The sequence below is a fragment of the Daphnia pulicaria genome, chromosome 11 (genome assembly GCF_021234035.1).
Source record: "Daphnia pulicaria isolate SC F1-1A chromosome 11, SC_F0-13Bv2, whole genome shotgun sequence".
Taxonomy (NCBI): Eukaryota; Metazoa; Arthropoda; class Branchiopoda; order Diplostraca; family Daphniidae; genus Daphnia; species Daphnia pulicaria.
This window is the reverse complement of record NC_060923.1, coordinates 3,996,964-4,016,338: the sequence shown is the minus strand read 5'-3', so window position 1 is coordinate 4,016,338 and position 19,375 is coordinate 3,996,964. Positions and strand designations below refer to the sequence as shown.

The 19,375-nt window shown below is 42.7% G+C and overlaps 3 protein-coding genes and 1 long non-coding RNA gene across 7 annotated transcripts; 2 read left to right on the top strand and 2 right to left on the bottom strand.

Moving 5' to 3' along the window:
* Nucleotides 1-116: 116 nt before the first annotated feature.
* LOC124315453 (insulin-like growth factor-binding protein-related protein 1) lies at nt 117-3,999 on the bottom strand. The gene is made up of 7 exons (XM_046781132.1): nt 3,431-3,999; nt 2,937-3,301; nt 1,959-2,112; nt 1,720-1,866; nt 1,479-1,648; nt 1,118-1,353; nt 117-488 (listed from the first exon to the last, which is right to left on the bottom strand). The coding sequence occupies exons 2-6, from the start codon at nt 3,261-3,263 to the stop codon at nt 1,147-1,149; spliced, it is 1,005 nt and encodes a 334-aa protein (XP_046637088.1). The 5' UTR covers nt 3,264-3,301; nt 3,431-3,999; the 3' UTR covers nt 117-488; nt 1,118-1,146.
* A 714-nt stretch (nt 4,000-4,713) lies between these two features.
* On the top strand, nt 4,714-15,745 carry LOC124315203 (rhotekin-like). 3 transcript variants are annotated; one of them, XM_046780713.1, is made up of 9 exons: nt 4,714-5,093; nt 12,502-12,737; nt 13,269-13,478; nt 13,572-13,757; nt 13,908-14,262; nt 14,395-14,534; nt 14,672-14,793; nt 14,964-15,057; nt 15,181-15,745. In XM_046780713.1, exons 1-9 carry the CDS (start codon nt 4,968-4,970, stop codon nt 15,377-15,379), a joined length of 1,668 nt encoding a protein of 555 aa, XP_046636669.1. In that variant the 5' UTR covers nt 4,714-4,967; the 3' UTR covers nt 15,380-15,745. The 3 variants fall into 3 exon arrangements, with proteins under 3 accessions (XP_046636669.1, XP_046636667.1, XP_046636668.1); XM_046780711.1 differs by lacking the exon at nt 4,714-5,093 and adding an exon at nt 6,632-6,985; XM_046780712.1 differs by lacking the exon at nt 4,714-5,093 and adding an exon at nt 10,349-11,345.
* LOC124315295 (nucleotide exchange factor SIL1-like) lies at nt 15,560-17,528 on the bottom strand. Its single transcript, XM_046780872.1, has 5 exons — nt 17,372-17,528; nt 16,791-17,306; nt 16,593-16,710; nt 15,984-16,505; nt 15,560-15,888 (listed from the first exon to the last, which is right to left on the bottom strand). Exons 1-5 carry the CDS (start codon nt 17,526-17,528, stop codon nt 15,747-15,749), a joined length of 1,455 nt encoding a protein of 484 aa, XP_046636828.1. The 3' UTR covers nt 15,560-15,746.
* A 150-nt stretch (nt 17,529-17,678) lies between these two features.
* Nucleotides 17,679-18,645, top strand: LOC124315726. 2 transcript variants are annotated; one of them, XR_006911605.1, is made up of 5 exons: nt 17,679-17,717; nt 17,877-18,025; nt 18,105-18,212; nt 18,292-18,371; nt 18,432-18,645. It is a non-coding gene; the product is annotated as an uncharacterized LOC124315726 (long non-coding RNA). The 2 variants fall into 2 exon arrangements; XR_006911604.1 differs by lacking the exon at nt 17,679-17,717 and adding an exon at nt 17,758-17,805.
* The last annotated feature ends 730 nt before the right edge of the window (nt 18,646-19,375 follow it).

Here is a 19,375-nt window from a genome sequence, read left to right as displayed (position 1 = left end):
TTTTTCGCATCGTACATTTCGGATGGCTGGGCAGATTTGGGAAGGACCGGAATAACAAGATTAATCGGGAGAGACGTGTATAACAACGTTCAAAATAAAATCGTATAACTCTGAAATATATTTTCTGTTCTTGTATATTATTTGATTGCATCAACATACCGGCGTTATATAGCAGTGGGAAAAAAAAGAAGAAAATTCAATCATTTGTTTCAATGGGAGAAATTCTTATTTTTGGGGGGTAGTGTATCGATTGGGGGAGATTTCTCCTGAGGAATATAATGAGGAGGAGCCACTTGGAGAACGAATTTCAAAGTCACTCAACAAGGGAAAGAAGAAGAAGGAGGAATAAAGCTGTTATTCAATAAGATTATATAGAGTTCAAACATTTAAAAAAAAATTTTGGTGTGTTAACATTTAATTGCTTCGATCGATGCCACTCTTGTGTGTCCCAGACTGGAAGAATCGCCAACTAGATTCATATCCTGTCCCTGTTTTATTTTTTAAACGAAAAAAGATTGTCAATTCGATTATCAAACGATTCGACATTTCTCTGATCAATTTATAGAAGGTTCCGACTCCCGTTATTCAGACTTGATTAGTCGACTATGCGATATATGACTAAAAAGGTGAGGCCCGTGTCTCAAACAATTCAGGTGAAAAAGACAATCACGATGGCATCTAGCGTATAAGAGTGGAATTACAATCTAATCCGACAAAATATTTACAAAAAAAAATAATAACAGCCACTAGAAAATTTTTTATTACGCATTATTAAACCCAGATCAAGCCTCCCAGTTTCTTCTAGAGTCTGTATAATAATGAGGCTGTAAGCAGCGGTTGCCGACACGGAATTAATTGGATTATCGATCCAGCGCGGAAGAGACGGAATGCCATCAACAGCATTTCCAATCCTATCAAACTCTCGAAACTTTATAGCGGGCGCTTGAACCTTTTCAGGACATTTTTTCCCGGCCGATTGAAAATGGCGTAGGCGGAAAATATAAAATGACGTACAGCCGACTAGACACAGCATGACGTCCTTGTTTATAATAACGTTGCATATGACGGTTCTTTTATTAAGTGACGCAATTTTTTCTATAAATAAAAGAGAGTCGACCTTTTGTTATTTGTTGGTTTTGGCTGATTTTATCCTGACGGTTCGTAAACGGGTTGTTTGCGTGGCGCTCGGCTCCTGTTGTTGTTGTTACTCCTTCTGGGGCCGTTGAATTTGGGTCCGTTTTGGTTGTTGTTATGGCTGGCGGTACTGGTGGTAGATGGCGGCAAAGGAAGAAGGACCGGAACCGGAGTCGTAGGCGTCGGGGGTTTAGTCTGTGATGACTTAATTTTCACTCGCTTCATTGGAAAAATAGAAAAATTTAAAATACTTTTGACATTTCCAGTAGAAAGAAAAAAGAAAAAAAACTAAATTGAATTAATTTATAATGAGGCTTACGTCATATGCATGTTTTTTTGTTTACCTTGGCAACGGTGACGGTGCCTTCGGCACGAACGATGCCCTTCTTACTGACTACGGTACAGCTGAAGATGCCGGCGTCGGTGGAGCGCACCCGAAGGATCTGGATCCAGGAGGAGATCATGTAAGGTTCGGGTCCCCCGCGAACTTGTAAAGCGATCATTTGATCGTCCCCTTCCGGAAATAACGAATGAAAACTGATCCCGCTTCAAAACCCCAATTATTTAAAACTTTCGAATATTTACCGGGCAATTTCGTTTTCTTTCCGGTGGCGGCCGATTCAAATTCCCAAATCAGGCTAGGAATCGGATAGCCTCTGGCTTCGCAACTCAGCGCCAAATCGTCGTGAATGTTGGCCGTCACGTTTTCCGGCGCCGACGAAATGACGGGGTCTATACTCCAAATTAAAACAAAACAAAATGAATGAATTAAAACAACACAAATTTGAACCTTGTTTTCCCCATTCAAGTGGGTTTGGGATTACGAGTTTCGCAGGGCCCCCAATCTCTGACGGCGAGGTCGTCGTCCCCCCGCTGGATGGCCTCTTGGCGCAGTTTGCAAACGGAGGCGTAAGTTCGTAGATCCGTCCCGCAGACCGCCCCCGGTTTCTTGCAATAACACAGCGCTTCGTTAATGTCCTTTTAGTGACCCAGAAAATAAAAAAAGAAATAAATTTTGAAAAGATAAATTCCCAAAGGAAACATATTTCGTAATCCCGACAGCAACAGAAATAAGAGGGATAATGTATAAAAGTCAATCAGTGGCCGTCGTTATATTTAACCCTGATGAATTATTTTTTATTTTCTAGGAAAACTGGAAATGTTTCATGGCCATTTTTCTTTTCCTTTTGCAATACGCAATTGAGAATGGTAAAAGAATTCGTAATGACCGCCAGGCAACAAGAGGACACATCAAGGTTGAAATGGCGATTACGTACACAGATTATTACTGTATTAGTGTAGTCTATCTATCTACTTGTTTGTTTTAACTGGTTCAGACCGGCCTCAGGGACTCAACTGACGCTTGAGATTTAAATGTTTCAATGATACGGAAAACTTCGCCATGGCCACAACGAAATTTAAAATGTCGGACGAGAGACTTGTCACGAACAAAACGAGCGATAACCAAATTAGATTTGAAACAATCGTGAAATTCCTTTTAAACCGCGACGAAAAAGGAAATAACCCGAAAAAAAGCTTAGAACCTTCAAACTAGATTTGAATTTGATGTTATTTGACTGCAATGCTGGATAAGAGCGCCCATATCGATCGCGCTAGGATGAAACAATAAAAAGATCGGGTTTCAATCGTTCAATAAATCAAAACACTCCCGTAAATGGCAAAGTTATAGCGCCAGAATATTTAGAGCCTTTATGAATTTCTTTAAATCAAAATAGCGCTGATGTAACCATTCGATTGCGGGTGGTTGGAATGAATTCGAAATTGAATTAAAAAATACGGACCAAGTCTTCCATATCGTTGCGCAACAGGCAGGCCATATTGTCGCCGCAGAATCCGTAGCGATCCTTGTACTGCAAGGGCAGAGTGTAGTTGTCGCACTTTTCGCCTTCGATGCGTCCGCAGACGTTGCAGCATCCGCAGCGATCCAGGACCAGGCCGGCCCGGCAATCGGAGGCTGGCGGACATTCCTCTTTGCGGCAAATGCCGCAGTCGCCCATGGCTTCGTCGTCAAGGTCCGTTTCATCAACCGTTTCGTCAGCCTTCACTTCAGCAACGCTCGCCGCAATGACCAGCAAGGCCAGCGAATAAATAATGGCCAATTTCCACATGACGGATGTTATTAGACGTTGATGATCTCCTCCACGCCCTTGTGTTAAAAAAATGACGGGATCAAATTTAAAAAAAAAAAAAACAAACAAACAAACGACTGGCATCTCGAAATGACAGGTATCAAGAACATTTGAAAAACGAAACAACTTTTTCAAATTTAACTCACGGATGATGGAAAGTTGGGAGCAGCGAAACTAGCAATCAATCTGCGGTAGTCCAAGTTCTCAGCTTCTCGCACGCCTTATTACTTCCAGCCGACTGTTGGTCCCGAAAATCTCAAGTGCAGTTTGATGGTCGATGCTAAAAAACCACAGACATTTTTCGCTGTCTGGAATCTTCTTCTTTTTTTCCCATTTTCATCCCTCCCGCTCTTTCACGTCTGTTGATCTTTTGCTCGGCTGAATCTTTCATTCGTTTAACAGATTGGATATTCCCTTGACCGTGTTGCACACAGCACGCTGCATGGGGGGGATATCCGCCAGCAGTCGCACGTCCCACGCCGTCCGCAAACCGCGCGTTCCAATAAGGAATTCTGTCCTCTGGATTCTGGAACTGACAAGTCTCTGAGATGATATCACGAGCCAATGAACTTTTGCCGCCCGATCGTGTGAAATCTCAGCAAAACTTTCCTAAATGTAAAATCCCACTCCCGCTGATAACGAATTCAACTAGAATTAGACGAATAATTCGACTAGGACATTTTTCTCACTACATTTCTGGGTGTATATTTATTTCTGGATTTAAGTTTGGGTGTGTGTGTGTGTACAGTTTATTTACACACACACACCGTCGAAGCGGATACACCGGCAACGCCTACTTTTGCGATGCGCCAACCGTCTAATCTCGCGATCGACTTTTGGCGTGATTTGTTTGATGTATAATTTTGTTGATTTCAAATTGCACTGTGTGTGTGTGTGACTGTGTGTGTTTGAGCGATTAATGTAAACAAATTTTTCGAGGACGTTGCGGGGGCTCCTCCTTAAGTAAGTGGCAATGTGGATGGCATTGAGAATAATGTGTCGGAAAGTTCTCGATTTTTATTTATTTTTTACTTTTGTTTTGTTCCGCCTTGTGCGTTTTGTTCATTTAAATGTGTTGCGCAATACGACCCCTAGGTGGCACTAGCGTATGGAGAAATTCAGATTTAAAGAATTTGATTCACGTTTTTTTTTAAATAATTTCGTTATCTAGGGAAATTGGGAAATCCCGAAGAAATTCGATCTGAATAGCTGTCTGATTATTCTCGAAAAAAGCTGAAGGAGTGCAAATTGCCTCACGAAGGCGATAAAAATTTATTTTATTGATCGTTTCGAATGTGCTGTAAAAATTCTGGAAGACGGCACTTGACAGCACTAAAAATATTTATCGTCACACTCCATAGCAAGACAAAAGCGAGGTATATTCGTAAACGAACACAAGGAATTGTGCGTTGTGCGTATATAATGAGGCAAAAGGCAATGGCAGTGGGGGAAATTTTATGTGTCCATGTCCAATTCTCTAGCCCAATTAGGTGGAAGACCTTCATGCGGTTACACACGTATTTGGATAAGATTTGGCAACCATGCTCTTACTTGAATACTCGGGAATGTCATTGGAATCTTTTTGAAAAATAACCGTTTTTTTTTGCCCCCCTCACCAACCACAGATCAGGTGTGCTGCCTTGACCATCTCTATTTGTTTGTCTTAAATATTTTCTTCCCGAAATGGGGCCGCGAAAGCAGAGCAAAGCCGAAACTGTCGAACACCAGAGCCCCATCTATTTGAAACATGTTTCCAACTTCAAGGCTTCTCTTAGGCGTCGTGATTCTGCACGCTTCCTCAGAACCAAGGTAAATATCAAACGTTTTACTGGTCTGCTCCATATGTATTTACATGCATGCTGGCATGCCAATGACTATGTGCAGGAGTGCACACAGGAAAACGATAAAAGCCTTTGTGGTCTTTGTGGTTTCTTGCGTCATTTAAAGGAAGTCTGGGACCTTTTACTTTTTTCCATTCCAAACTCTCTGAGGGAAACACAGTAGACCACATTACTTTTGATTTAAAGTAACACTTTGACGACCTCACTTATCAAACATGGGAAGCCTTGCCGTTGGCCCAGAATAAGAAACACAGTCACCAAATCTTATCTCTGGTTTTATATCTAGCCACTTTGGGTTCACCCCGGCCAATGAGTCCTTTCAGACAAGTTCATGTCAAGTGCTCAGATGACGATAACTGTTTAGATAAGTCACCTCACTCGAAATGTGATGATTGTTTATCAGCTTACCCAAAGTTATCCAGTGCAGACTGGCTTTAATTTTTTCTTGAAATTGTAGGAATCATTGCCAGGGCACATGCACTTTTGTGTCTTGTTGATTACGGGGTACCAGTCAGGCTTATTGAATCATTTTGACAACTACTGAGCCATGTAATAACCGTCCTCAGCTTGTCAAACCAGCCAGCAAAATGGGGACTCCAACCTGGCCCATGCAAATACCCCGTCTCTATTTTTAACTACTGATGGGGTCGTTTACCGGACTGTCTTTTCTTTTCTTTTTTCGTTCTCGGGAGTCGAAGAACCTGTTCACACAATCGTAATCTGATCGTTGGCCTGTCGTGAGGCACGCAACCAAACAAAATGTTTCAATTCTAAATATATACGTCTTGAACGCGCATTTTCCCCTGGCTCTGCCACAGGTCTGGCGTAGTAGTAGTAGTAAACGAACGAGCGCTCGACAGACAGACACACCACCACATTATTTGGGCAAACCTTTCGACCGACAAAACTCCTTTATCAGCAGTCAGCTCGTCGTCCCCAACACTCCCGATTTTCTCTTTTGTTTCCTTTTCTCCCCTTTGATTTTTATTTATTTCTTTTGTTTTAACCGCCCGGTTCGGACAACCATGTTGACAGGGCCCGATAGCGTTCATGGCCTGTCGCGGTTACACAACCACACAGAGAAAAAGGGAGGATGCACTCACTCCCCTCGAAAAAAAAAGAAAGAAAACAGTTTAAACTTTTAAAACGATAACTGTTTTTCTTTGTCGCTTTTGCTCTTTTTTTTCAAACGAAAAAAGAAAAAAAGTTAAAAGTGAAATGAATAAACACCAACGGACATAATCATAGAGAGAAAAAAAGGCTGAAAATGTCCGTCTAAACTCCGTTTTTTTTTCCGAGGCCCCTCAACTCTCCCTTTTTAATTTGAACGCCAAGAAGCCACTCGAGCGAGTATCGTATTCAGAACGGTTTCGGAAGACTAGCTCCTCTGCCAATGTTTCTTGGTTGTTGCTCTTGGGTTTCCGGCCCTTGTGACCGTCTTTTTTCTTCTTCTTCTTCTACTTTATGTTCCAGTGTAGGGGGTTAGCCTCAGTCGTGTTGCGTCCATCGCGATAGCCAGAGATGCTACTCAATTCGGGGCCTTCTTCTTTTTCGTCTTCGACGGACATTGGCGGCCAAGTGGTTCTCTATCAGTTTGATTCCAATTTCGAAGCCCAGCGCCTCTACTGGGCCGGCAGGTTGCGCGTTTCCATCGATTTGCTGCTGATGAAAAATCATCAAAGTCAACTGGATTTGGTCCGGCCGCCATATCAGTCGCTCCACCATCGCAGTAGGTCCCTGTTTAACATCTTGCAAGATGACCGGCCACCAGCAATCCAAGTTGCCTCCAAGGAGGAGCATAGCTTCTTTGCCGTGAACCCCAAACGACCGAATAGACGACCGCCCCAACTTGTAACTAAGGTAGGCAATAAAAACTAAAAAGCGAAAGGGCCGAGATGCCCAGCTGAGAGCCCAGCCCTCCCAGAAAACAACAACAACAGAATCCTTGTAGAGCTTACACACAGCGCGGTGCAATTTCCATCGTATACAAGAGGCTATAGGGACGACATGGGTGCGTTGTTCGTTCCGCTTGAATTAGAAAATGTCTGCGTGTTGTTATGTGTAAAGGCTATCTCTCTCTGTGTGTGTGTGTTGTATAACGAAGCGCGTTTATCATGTCCCAGCTGATGATACAGGGCCACACACGCCAATGTGAGTAGACGCCCCTGGTTTCGGGGCGGTCCAAAAAACAAAACAGCAGATGGATTTTCCCCTTTTTTCATCTTTTTTTTTTCTTTTTTTAATGTATCGACCTCCTTCCAATAACCCCGTCCAACATCTGTGCGTGGCGTTCACTCTATCCCTGTTTTAGTTTTTTTTTTTTTTTTAACTTTTTGATTTTATGATTTCTGGACAGCTGCCAAAAGTGTCGAACCCGTTCGGGGGTTCAGGGTTCTCTCTACACACGGGGAAAAGAAGAAGAGACGACAATCGACCATTCGATCGCAGCGTAGCTGAGAGAGAAATTGCCTACACATCTGTGTGTGTGTGTTGGCGGAGGAAAAATGCCGTTCGGGGCCTCCTCCTGACCAGCACCGACTCTGCTGTGTACACTGTGCGCCGGACGAGTGATTTATGAATAGCGAAGGGGGGAAATTTTTTGTGTCCGCTTGACTTGCTGCGAGAGAATAGCGGAGAAAACTGTGGGTGTCTCTTTTCTTTCTGAGGTTTTTTTCTTTCTTGACTTCACGTTTCTCTTAACGAGAATATCACTAGATACGCCTATATAGCGATTTGCATATTCAAATGAGAAAACGAAGATGGTCCCTCTCTCTCTCTCTTTCTCCCGAGAAAACTGTCTGAATTTCACTTAGGCCGTATATGTCCCTATCTAGACAGAGCACGGTGAGAGGAGAATGAAAGAAGAGAGATGGGAGAAAAGAGATTATGGATGCGACAAATATTGAAATTCTGGCCGCGGGATGTCCTCGGCCTTTTCCATTTTCCCTATTTGATTTTCTTCTTCTTTTTCTTCTCTGGTGGGTAGGGCTCTCTTCTAGGCGTTAGGCGTACTCACAAAACATCTGGATAGAATCTTCTGCTGGGCGGCTGGGCCTGGTGGACGTGCTAACGCGCCGGGGGGAAAGTTAAGAAACAAAACACACAGAGTCCACAAGTGTGTGAAGTGTTGGGGGTATACAGTGGGTGTAGTAGTAAAGGGGGGGGGGGGTTTCCTGTTTCATGTGTTAAGATCCTGACTATCCGCACACGATCGATGATGTGCTAGTACTTACAGAAGGAAGCAACCAAGGGTCTTGGAACATTCTAAACCCATAATGACTTTCTTCTTCTTCTTCTCCTTTTGGGATTCCACTTTTTTTTTCTTCTTCTTCTTCTTCTATGAATAACTTGGACAAAAGGAGGGAATCAAATAAATTGAAGAATTTTGAAGACTTTGTTAAGATTAAAGGAATAAGACGGGAGAAGAAGAAAAATGTATTTAACGAGGGTCTCTTCTTAGCTGTATGCCAAGATACCAGGAATACCTCTTTTGCTTTTTCTTCCTCCCGAGTCGACACACAGAATCTTTACAATACGTAACGCCCGTGTGTGTGTGTAGATTTAAAGTTTTTTTTTTCTCACGGAATTAGGACTTTTGAGAGAGACTGAACTTGGAAAAACATGCGAGAAGCACAGCCGAGAGCAAAAGAGAGAGAGAGAGAGAGACCACCAACGGCGGTAGTGTGTCAATTTTTATTTTTAGTATCAACCCGAGTTATTTTTACTATAGAGTATAGATACACACGCAACTAACCCTGGCCAAAATGGAATAGAAAGTCTGAGACTGAAGATATTTTTTCCCAGATTAAGACTTTTCAGGGGGGAAATAATAAAGAAATAAAAATGAGATTCTTCTGGTGTTAACGTCATCAAAAACTTTTTGGTTTGGGGGATTTCTTCATGCATACATTACTGACCACTCATTGTTATTCTTCTTGGGCCAGCTGTTTCCCCGTTTCTTATATATTTGTTTTTAATCAACCGGAAATGAGTCAACTGACTTTCGGTCGTTATAGACACATGATGTTGATCTCTCGTGACGCAACTTGTTTTTTTGTCAATGGCTCATTTGACCACCGGATCTTGACAAAGGTTAAAAGAAAAAAAGAGACGGGAGGAAAAACAATGGATATAAAAAAGGTGGATAAAAGAGATTGATGATCTTTGTCGTTTCAATTATAGCACAAAAATGGAAATAACTTGTTTCTTCTTCTTTTCTTGGGGAGGTTGTGCTGTTAAGGAAAAACTTTTTTTGTGTTTGACTGGGAAGTAGGAGGAGGAGGAAAGCTTTCAGTCTTGACTTTTGCTCAAAGATATCGTGAGAGTGTGTGTGTGTGCCGACTGCCGGGAGATAGGACCCCAATGGTTATAGAAGAAGCCACTGGAAAGAAGAAAAAAGAATAGAATAAAACACAACTGGCATCTTCGTCACCCTGGCGGCACCGGCGGCGGCTGTTACGTTTTTCCAACTGCTCTTTTGGCTGCTGCGTGTTGTTGTTGTTGTTGTTTGCTGCCGCTTCCAAGTTGTTCGGGATTCAGGGCGAAAAAAGAAGGGTCTCGGTGGCTGTTTTATTCTCTCGCGTGCGTCGCCTTCGTATATTATCATTTATATTTATACTCTTGCTCACAAAACATGCTGCGTCAAAATCTAGAAGGCATCGGCCAAGAAAGAAAATGCCGAAAGGAGAGTTAAAAAACAAATTCAGAAGAAATACGATTTAAACAGTTGACTATTTAATTTACGATTCTCCCCCCGTGACGCTCTCATCTGCCATGGGATTATCTTATTTTCTAGCGCCCCCCTTTTCTAAAAAAAAATAAAATAAAATAAAATTTGGTTAAAAACTCTCTAAACCCAATGTTGATTTAGTTGGTTCACGACTCCCTCCCTCCGTATTTCACGAACGAAAGTGAACGGCTGACAGGGAGGGTAGAAGGAAGGATACAAAAAGGGCCCCAAGGGAAATATAGTGTGGTTAAAGAGACCTTCTTTACACTCCTCCCTCCCAACGACGTCGCCGCCGCCAGCCATTCAGCCCCGAAAAAATAGATATAAAATACCTTTTTTTTTCTTCTTCTTCCCTTGTTATTTCGTAACTTACCAGTTTCCCCCCACTACTAGGTATTCGACGTATGTAACGTGATGGTAAGGGAAAAAAAAAGGTATATATACCCCCACCACCTATCCACCTCACGTTTCTACGCTGCTCTGCTCCTAGTCCACTGCTGCTGCTAGTGCCACCGTGCCAGCTGCCAGAACTTTGCGATTACGTCTTCTCTTAAATCGTCGGCCGTCACGACCGCGGCACGTTAATTGGCTTCTTTCTTTCTGTTCCTCTAACTCTCTTCTCGGTCCTTTTTCACGCGCAGACAGACAAACAGACAGTTTTCTATTTCCTGAAATCGCTTGGTGCCGCAGTCTCAGAGAAATCGAAAAAAGAAAACATTTCACAAAAAGTGGAAGAAGGAAGAAGAATCGAAAAAATCAAAGCATCTGGAATTGAAACGTAGGGGAAACCGGTTTTTGAGTTTTCTTCCCTCTTTAACTGGCCAGCAGTGCGTGACTCGAGTCGTCGTCGGAAGAAGAATTGTTGTTGTGTGCTTATAGCAAAAAGGCAAGAAGAAGAAGAAGAAATAACACACTCTGTTGTTGTTGCTGGTGGTGCTCCTCCTGTGTGTACAGTTTGTGTTGGTTCTTATCCTCCTAGCCTGTGGGTTGTTCGGGTTCGGTTCGGTTCAGTTCTCTCTCTCTACGCCGTCCGTGAACGACGGGGGTAGCCTCTTTCCAATTCTTTTGGCAGTGCTCGACGAGCCCGTGTCGAAGATGGACGTGCTCGTGGCTGCCAAGTCTCTTGCCGCCAAGTCACTCAGTGGTAGACGACTCGAATTCGTGTTGATTTTGTGATTCGCCGTGCCGTGCCTATTTCAATTCTTGTCAAAACAAAACGGATAACGCAATAGCAAAAGATTTCATTTGAGAAAAGTAAAACAAACGGAAAAATTTGTACAAAACAAAACAAAAATGGCTAGTGCCAGAAAGTCAAGTCGTCGGAGTTTGCCAATGTTGTTCATGTCGAACCAGCAGGTTCAGCGCAGCAATAACCTGGCTAACCACCACCACCTCCATCAGTCCATCATCCCTGAATCGTCATCTCATTTCGGTTCGCTAACGCACGACCTAGATTTGTACTACATTCGACAAATCGCCAGTCATATGAAGGTTAGATCATAATTTTGGTGAAATGGGAAAACAAATTTTCTTTTTTTTTTATTTTGCCAGTCTGGAATTTCCCAGCTCCGTTTCCTTAAACGGATTCTGTGCATAATGTATATGCATGTGTGCCATTTGAGGTTGTGTGGGGGGTTCTCTTTCTCTCTCCCGAAATTTTTACGTGAGAGAGAAAAAGACCGACCCGCTGCAGGCGAACCGTGTTTTTTTCTCTTTTTTTCCCTCCGCTGGTTTATGTGTGTAAACGAATGACTTTGAGAAACGAGTTACAAACTTGTGTGTGTGTGTGTGCAAAGGTGGCCTTTGACGAGAAAAATGTGAACGAGAAGACCGTGATCGTGAGCCGAATATTCGAGTTAATTCGACCTCGCCTTTTTTCTCCCGAATAAAACAAAAAGAAAAAAATGCGACCATTTTCATGACGGTCGCCATCAGTCCCAACGAGTTGACGTGACAGGTGTGCAGAATGAACTCAAACTACTCTACAGATGGACTGTAGAATGATTAGGTTTGAAGGGCAAACGCTCGGTGCGTTTGTCCTAGCGCATACGACTTCTTTTTTTCTTAGTCTTTGATCGGGAAATGTTTTGTTTGATAGCAGAAACGAGTCGGTAGAAAAAAAGCTTATCTCGTTTTTTTTTTTAAATTTAATTTGAATTCTTTTTTTCCTTTTTTCACTTGACTGACTTTGGGAGTGGCTCGACTCGTTCGCACCACTACCAGCCACTAGAGACTTGTCAGTTTGAACTTTTGATACCGTAAAGGTATAAAAACCTGTCACGTCATCTTCCCATCATTTGGGCGCCGTCTTCCTACTACTAAAACCACCATCCCCCACACACACTTCACCCGCCTCCTTTTCGTTCCTGTTTTTCTTTCCACTTCCCACGCGTTAAGACTAAAAACCAAAAAGAATTCCGCCATTCATTTTGGTTGTCGTCCATTCTTATCCAAAAGCTTAAAAACTAACAATAATCAGAACAACTCTAGAAATTAGCGCAGAACCCGATTCAATTGTTTTCTAGTTTGTTTTGTATTCCGTTCACTGGCATCTGGAGGGCCGGGGGGGGGGGGGTTCTGAGAGGAGCTGTGCAAATGTTTGGAATGATGATGATGATGATGTTGTTGTTGTTTCTCTTTAACGCAGGAATACGATCTGGAGCAGAAGATTGATGTTGAAATTCGCATTCGCGAAGGAACGACAAAGCTGCTGGCCGCTTGCCAACATCCCAGTCAGGCCCTGGAAGCGGCCAAGACGTTGCACACGTCCAACGAGCGTATGAATGTCTACATGACGGAACTGCAGTCTCGAAAACGCGATTTGTTGCAGTCCAAGCCGCCGCCAGCGTCGATTGTCACGGCAACGTCGTCATCCCGCTCGAGGTATGTGTGACATTTCTAATCATTGCTGGGCTCTTCTCCCAGTCTCTCTCCCACTACTGGGCCGGCGAAAAATAAGGACGTAACCAATTAGGTGACGAGGGGAGTTGTGCGGGTGTGGTGGAGCCGAGAAATTGTGCCCAATTGTTAGATATCTTTTTAGTGTTGCAGTTTGCAGAGCCTGGTCGATTTTTCGTTTTTATTCTTTTATTATTTCGTTTTAAGACAACAGCCAAAAGAAGAGATAAATAAACTCTCAAAGTGGGTGGTGTATATAGCGGCAATTTGAACTTTTGTTTCTATAGCGAACTAAAAATAACGGACCCTCCCCGCCAACTCGCAACACATTTTCTCTTTCGCCTGTCATTCGTGTGTACGTAGATTTCGCGTGTATTAATAGCCGCGCGTGACGTCACAGACGGCAGAAAATGTTGTCAGCCGGAAGAAAGAAAACAAAACATCTATTTTGATAAGAACATTTTATTTTATTTTATTTTATTTTATTTTTGATGGATACGGATTGTGTTTGTGTAGGAAATCGGCTTGCCCGGCTCGACTGGGTTTGACGGATTTACGCTTCCCGCTCATGTGGAAAGACACGGATCACTTCAAGAATCGCGGCGACTATCGACGCTTTGCCGTTTTCTGCCTGGCCAAAGTCGGCACTGAAGTGATGGACACGTCGCTCATCACGCCCGTCGACCGCTCCGCAACTGACATCACCTTTCCAGACGCCCTCGTCTTGTGAGTTTTTAATGAAATTTCCATATTTTATTTTTTTTTGCCCGTGCGGAATTGATTTGAATATTTTGTTAACGTTGGTGTTGATTCAAACAGCACGTCTGCCCAGCCGGACTTCAAAATGAAGTTGGAAGTGTATTCGTGCATGCTGCAGGATGATTTGTCTATTGCGTCAACACCCCGCAAGCTGCAAAAGTCGCTGCACTCGTCCATTTCCCGGACGCTCGGCCGCAAATTATCTGCCACGCTGAAAGATCCTCACGGGCTCAAAAACGACGCCATGTAAATATTTGGTTATCAATTAATGTTGTTTTTCTGTTCGTTCACTTCCTTCCTCTTCTCTTGATTTTGTTTTCTTCTCGTCTGGATTCATTGCGGTCGCTTTGACGTTGATTGAGGCTAACGCTTTCTCATTTCTTTCGAAATCTCTAGTGGGCCGAAATTCGATCTGGTGGCGACTGTAACGCTGGGCCTGGACGAGGTCCACGATTCCGTCAAGTCTCACGATCTGGTGCTTGAGAATTTGGAGAATCCCTGTCACCAGTTGCCTCTGTTTGATCATTTCTGCTGCCGGCTTGCCGCTGAACCAGAGTGCCTGTCTCTAGAGCAGACGGCCAGTGTCACGCTCAAGTCTCCACCCAGCACCAATCAAAGCGGCAAGTCGAGCAAATCGGATCCGCCGCCCGTGTGGGCCGCTCTGGGCGGATTCAACTTGGCTCTCTGGAAGAAGAAAGAGCACCGACAAGACAAGAATCGCAGCCCTCTTCTCTCCGTCTCGCTTGGCCAAGTAATAATCAGCTTATATACTGCATGTGCGTCTGTTTGCTCCTGCCGCCACGTGCTGCCTACACTCCTCTCCCTCTCTTCCTTACTTACCGCTTCCGGAAACACATGTTTTCAATTTCTCTTTGACAATCAGGGCGCGACCATGGCCGAGGAGCGCGGCGAGGTTGTCCTCACCGCCATGGATGACGACGACGAGGAAAAGCGAGTCGAGTTCCGGTGCTCCGACGCTCATTTCATTTCGGCCCTGAGTCAGCGCATCGTTGACGCCAGCGCGTAAGCAATAATTTAACCGAATCATAAATCATGATTAGTTCTCTTTTTTCAGCTGGCCGCCGTTGGCTGGCGATTGTCTTGTGTTGGTGTTGTTGAGATAAAAAACTAATCGGATTATTCGTTTGACTGGATTCCAGATGGGGCCCGAAAGTATCTCGCAGTCAAATGGTTATTCATTCGCCTCAGCCGACCAACGGTTCTCCAAACAGCCGGTGGGCTCCTCGAACCGGTTCGCTCTACGAAGATATTCCACTTTTCGGTACGTTCGACATCTGCGTTTCTTCTTCTTCTACTTCTTCTTCTTCTTTGAGATCAATTATTTCGTGTGTCCTCCTCTTGTTGTTGTATTGTGTTGTTCATGGCTCGTCGTCTTCTCGTTCACGGTTCAATTGACTTAACCGGGATTACTTGTTTTTCGGCTTTTGACAGAAGAGCCACAAAAGTCATACAGCAGGAGACCAACCGTGCACGAGGTCTTTAGTTTATCTCACAACCGATCGACGGCTGGTGGAATCGTGGACGGGTACGGTATTTTTTTGTTTTGTTTTTTTCCGGTGGTAAAAGTCGAACGTTCCGTTCTCTTTTTTTTTTCCTTTTCTGGTTTCCCCTCTTGAATTGAATTGATTTTAATTGCTCGTGACTTCAGGCTGGATAACGGCTATAAAAGCAGCTCGAGGCTACCAAGTCAAACGGCCATGCACCCGCCTCCGTCGCCACCGTCGCCGCCCAACACCCGGTCCAGGTCGTCTAGCACTTCAACGTCGTCGGGATCGTTGCCCAGCTGGGGCTCCATGAGGGGTTTGCCCAACTTTTTCCGTTTCACTCGCACAAGCATTCGCAAATGACGACAGCAGAGCCGCCAGCCGCCACTTTATTAATCAGGGGCCTTGTGTGAGTGTACAGTGACAGATGATAGACATAGAGAAACATTTTATCATGTTCCCAGTTTTTTCCCTCCCCTCATCTTTCCCCTACCGACTCGTTACGAAAAATTTAATTTTACAGAGCGTGCCTGTTTTTTTTTCCTTGTGTGTGAGTGAGTGTGCAATTGTGCATGTATAAAATGGACGACGAGATGAAAAAACAAATTGCATTTTTAGAGGAAACAAATTCACACACGAATCGAGGAGTCGTGTTTACGTAAAAAGGAAAAACAAGTCTGCCTTTATTACAATTTAATTTAGAAACAAAAATACAACAATTGAAATCTTTTTAAAGTTCATCTCTCTCCAGCTCGAGTTCCGCCCATAGCTTCTGACACATGTCGTGAATTTTGCTATAATATAAATCAATCGAGTCTTGGTCCGCCTTGGAACTCACGTCGGCCTCTTCCAGACTTTTCAACTTGTGGTACCTGGTAATTAAACAAGAAAAAAAAAGAGAAATCTGGACGTTAACTTTTCTTCTCACAACTAGAAATTGTTAATAAAACTTGGGAACGATTCCCACCTTTCCCCCAAGGTTTGTATTTGACTGCGGAAAGATTGAAATTCCGTCTTGCATGATCGCGTTAGAATCAGCATTGCTTGAAGGACCTTTTCGACCACGTCGTGTTCTTCTCTGAATGGACGGCCTTGGACGGAGCTCATATCTTCGCGGCGAGTTTGCTTGTCATCTTCTTTGCGAATGCTCTTCAAAAGTCGAGGTAAAAGACGACAAAAGCTTTGCTCGACTAGCACTTTCTCGACGCCGGCAGCTTCGTATTGACGCAGTTTTTCGACCAGCATGTCCTTCTCAGCATCGCTGCTGGTACTTTCACTCGACTCGTCCGTCTGGTGGTCTCGTAAACGCTGGGCTGCCATGTCCTTCTCCAAAATGATGTCTCCCAGCAGTGTAACTATTTTCAGTTGCAGTTTGATCAGGTTGGCCGAATCCGTGAGAAAGATATCGGCGAAGGCTGTCATTCCTCCATGCTGAACGAGAGCTTTTTGGGCCAACGGGAAATTACGAACAATACTGGAAATCGCGTACCTGAAATTAGTGTTCGAAAATATTTCTTTTTAGGTCACCATTTGGTTTTGATGACTAAATTCGAACAAAAATTAATGGGTCTCTTACAATGCGCGATTGCGAACTTCGGGATTCAGATCTAAAGAAACGAGTCGGATCAAATGAGGCAGCGAACCAATTTCGATTGCAGCAATTTGTGCTTTTGGATTGCTTTGGCAAGCAGAACCTGAGAAAATAAAATCAGAGTTAGAAGAGGTTTCTCTTTTGGCATAAACGTATACTCTGATTTAATTGCATTGTTTTTACCTAGCAGGAATGCTGCAGAACTCCTTAGGTCTTTGCTGGTTGAATTTAATGCAGGGAGTACAACATCTTTGAAACCACCCATTTTCACAAAATCCTGCGCATTGTCATACTGGTGGACGTAAAATTCCAGATCATTCAGAATGTATTGACGCTCTGAATCATCTTCAAGGCTCTTGTACTTGGCAACAAGTTCTTTCACAATTTCATATTCTGTTTTGATGCTTTGCTCAACTTGTTTCATCTCTTCTTTAATCTGATCGTAAGTACGAAAACTTCCTCCAGTCTTCTCCTCACTCGTATCTTTAGCATCATTCTTGATCTTCTTTAATGCTTCCTTTATTTCCGAATGATTAAGCTCAGCTTCGACTTCTTCTCCATCTTCAACAGCACCTGTGCTGATTAAAGCTGATGATGTGTTTGCAGTTGTTTCATCATTTTCTTCTTCTAGCAATTTGGCTTCCTTCAGCCCAGTTTGCATGTCAATTCTGACATGCAAGCCTCGAGGTATTCCCTGGCCTTGGTTTAAGAAAGAAAAAATGTACATGCAATCATAATTTCAACGTTGCGAAACTAAATATTACCTTCGGGGATAACTTGCCATTCGTTTGTTGGAATAAATTTGTGCTCTTCTGATTTTGCATTGACCTCAGACATTATTGGCGGTACCGCATCCTCGCCGGCATTAAGTTTTGCACAAAAGCAGGAAATGAAAATACAAATGGCAAATAATTTGTCCATTATTCACACACGAACGTTGGAAGGAAACTTTCGATACAACGTACAACTTCAGTTGGATGTTTTGAACTTACGTTTCGTTTTGAATGAACAACGTATGCACTAGCAGAAGACGAAAGTGATGACTCGCTCGATTCTGATTGGACGCGGTACATTACTGTATGAATCATCATTGTTTACTTCTTGCAATTTGTAAAATTTAACTCTTTCATTACTCATAATCGATGAAAACAATAATATTTAATATTTTAGTTAATATTCCCCAATGTCCTTAATTTGGGTGTATTTGGTTTTCGTCTTTCATTTGTTTATTTTTTAAAAGTTAAAAACAAAATTGCTGTTTAATTCTAGATGCAGATCAGAAGGGCAACTCTAATACATCCGGAATGTCATGTCCTTAATTGTCGCTTCATTAGAAGCTAAACGATGAACCGATCCGAACGATGCTCTACCCACGGTCACAAAATAGTCGACGTTACCCGGAATCCAGATCTTGACTAGTAAAATATAACGATAGATAAATCAATTTGTAATAATAATCATGATACACTTTACTAATTAAGACTCCGTTTTAAACAGTCTAGCAGACAGTCTCAAAACTTTGAAAATATTCTACTGATTATCGTCGCTTCACTTCACCTGCTTCTGTCGATGGTGAGCATTTCCACATATGATACCAATCAAAAGGTGATTTACTTATTTAAATACTTCTTGGGAATTCATTATTCATTCATATTCATTATTTTCATGTATGGTAACTACTCAGCTCTGCGCCTAGCGCACGTCTTCTACGAGCGCTAATTTAGCACTGATGATTATGAGTCGTCAGCTACGTCATCACCTATTGTAAGTTATCTTTAAAAATAGTTCATCAGTATGCTAATCATAATCAATATTAGTAACAAGAGGGAATAGAAAATGAGAGTACTGAGCTTGTATTGTACAAAATTATAAGTAGCTAGATCCGGTTTGAGAAACACCTGTTGATAACCGTTGTTAACAAAGCTGTAAAAAAGTGACATATAAAATACTTGTATAGTTTGCGTGTTGTTTTCAAACCAACGCGAAAGGAGAGCCGTATGTTTGTACACAGTAACAGTGTTTTCCACCCTATATTCTTTTAACATAAAGCCCATTGGCGGAGAGAGGAACAGTAGGAGCGCAGCCGGTGCAGCCCTAACAAAACACTTGTGACAAAGTATAACGCATCTGATTTATTCGATAAGCGCGCTGCATATAATGGAGACCAATTCGGAAGGATGACAAGCTAGCATCAGTTATGACATAATAAATCTTCAGCTGGATTGTGAAAGACTAAGCATATGTGTTCCCATATGTGCGCACCTACTGTACGTATGCTACACACGCAGTTTACAACGACAGTACTAGATCCGGGTAAGGTGATAAAAGATCCAAACAAGGTGGCTATATAGAATATTCTAGATTTATATAATATTAAGCACAAGTGTATATAAACGGGTTGGAAGTACCTTGTTGGTCCACACTCAACTGTTTCTCCAGCAGTACAACAGCTCAACATGATGCTACGCTGGATCACTTTCTCTATCGTGCTGGTTGTGGTAAGTTCACTTTGGTTTTACAATTCGCTTTTTGAAATGTTAATTTGTTTTATTATTTGTTCATTTACATTTCAGGTAATCGCCGGTGTCGTTGAAAATGACGTTGGTAAGTGACACGTTTAAAATTTTAGTATTCAATATTATCTGAAGAAACATAGTAAAATTCATATGAAATAACGTAATTTGTCAATTGTTTGTTCTACCTGTAATAACCGAAGACGAACAACCGTTTCTTCGTGAATTTTCCGAGGACGAAATGAGGATGAGCGA